General features: G+C 40.3%; 1 protein-coding gene across 1 annotated transcript in view; it reads left to right on the top strand.

Moving 5' to 3' along the window:
- The window catches only part of TRIM77 (tripartite motif containing 77), a gene marked incomplete at its 5' end in the record, with an annotated part of 11,436 nt that overhangs the window by 5,449 nt on the left and 4,547 nt on the right, over window positions 1-1,440 (top strand). Inside the window, 2 exons of the mRNA XM_008563252.1 lie at window positions 107-337; window positions 647-669. Of these exons, the coding sequence (XP_008561474.1) occupies window positions 107-337; window positions 647-669 (254 nt within the window). The remainder of the gene's footprint in view (window positions 1-106; window positions 338-646; window positions 670-1,440) is intronic.

Here is a 1,440-nt window from a genome sequence, read left to right on the forward strand (position 1 = left end):
ACACTACATTTGATAAAACAGTACAGAACAGGAGACAAAGAACAGGGGATAAGGAAAGAATGAAACCATCTGGACACATGATCTAATTAACCCATTGTCACTGCAGGGTTTTGTAAATCTGCGGATGGTCATGATCAGGGCTGAATATCCTAAGGTGTATCAATACCTCCATGAAGAAAAGCAGAAACATTTAGAGACCCTGGCAAAGGAAGGCAAGATAATTTTTCAGCACCTCAAGAGAAGCGAAGCGAGAATGGCTGAGAGGGGGATACTCCTGAAAGAAATGTATGAGGAGCTGAAGAAAATGTGCCATAAAGCTGATGTGGCCCTGCTCCAGGTAAGGACTGAGGAAAGAAGTCAGGGTACTGAACACCAGCCTGCATGAGAGTCATTTGTACCTGCTGGAGTCTGCATCCTGTTTGATCTCTGTTATTTTTCTGGTTCTTCAGTCCAGATTCTGCCTGTTCTGACTTTGTAATAGCAGGTTTTACTCCTCCAGTGTAACCTGTAGACCCAGTCTCACTCTTGCCTTATACTGTAGAAGGAAAAATATGTGGAAAGATTCCAGCAGCAGATCCAAGAAAATCCTTTCTAAACTTTTCCTGCTGTATTTACAGTTTCTTNCCCCCTCTCTCTCTCTTTATAGGATTTGGGAGACATAATAAAAAGGTAAGTTTGCCCCTCTATCCAAATCATGGTGATTACGACAGTGATCAGGCTGTTCCTGCTGAGAGACCCACACATTTTAGTGAGAAATTCATTTCTGTCTTATTTATTCCTTCCTTCTCTAAAAGTCATCCAGGCTTTATACTGCCTCACCTCAGATAAAAGGGAAGGATGGGGAGCAGTTTCGTTTGCAAGCCTTAATATAAAAGTAGCAGTAAGACAACTTTTTCCTTCTTCTAATTGTCAAAATCCTAATTGGAAAAGGCAAAAATCTCAGAGAGGCAGCAGGTAGNTTCCAGCAGCAGATCCAAGAAAATCCTTTCTAAACTTTTCCTGCTGTATTTACAGTTTCTTGCCAACTGCAATGCAGCAGATTGTGAATATATAATTTTGTACCTGGACTTGTCAATATGTGAAAATGTGGGATTTATATAATTTATTTGCTCTTTCAGTTTTCAAGTTCTAGTTTTGGGGCCCACATACCCTAACAAGGACTTTGGAGAGACTTCTGTCAATCTTGCTGTAGATTACCACACAGTAGAGCATCTTCTTTACCCTTCCATTTTTTTAACCTAAGAACAACTTCAGACTTTACATTTTATCAACTCTATGCAGATGTGAGACTGAGTTTCATTGTTGTAAGGATTAAGAAAATGACAAATGACTTTACCTAAAGAAGGAAAGCAGAAATACTGAGTTTTTCAGTCCAGAGCGATATCCTCAGACTACCGTGGACAGGAGAACCGTCTTCTGCTTTAAACTAAGCCTTCCCCC

Source organism: Galeopterus variegatus, unplaced genomic scaffold (assembly GCF_000696425.1).
Source record: "Galeopterus variegatus unplaced genomic scaffold, G_variegatus-3.0.2 Scaffold12987, whole genome shotgun sequence".
Classification (NCBI taxonomy): domain Eukaryota; kingdom Metazoa; phylum Chordata; class Mammalia; order Dermoptera; family Cynocephalidae; genus Galeopterus; species Galeopterus variegatus.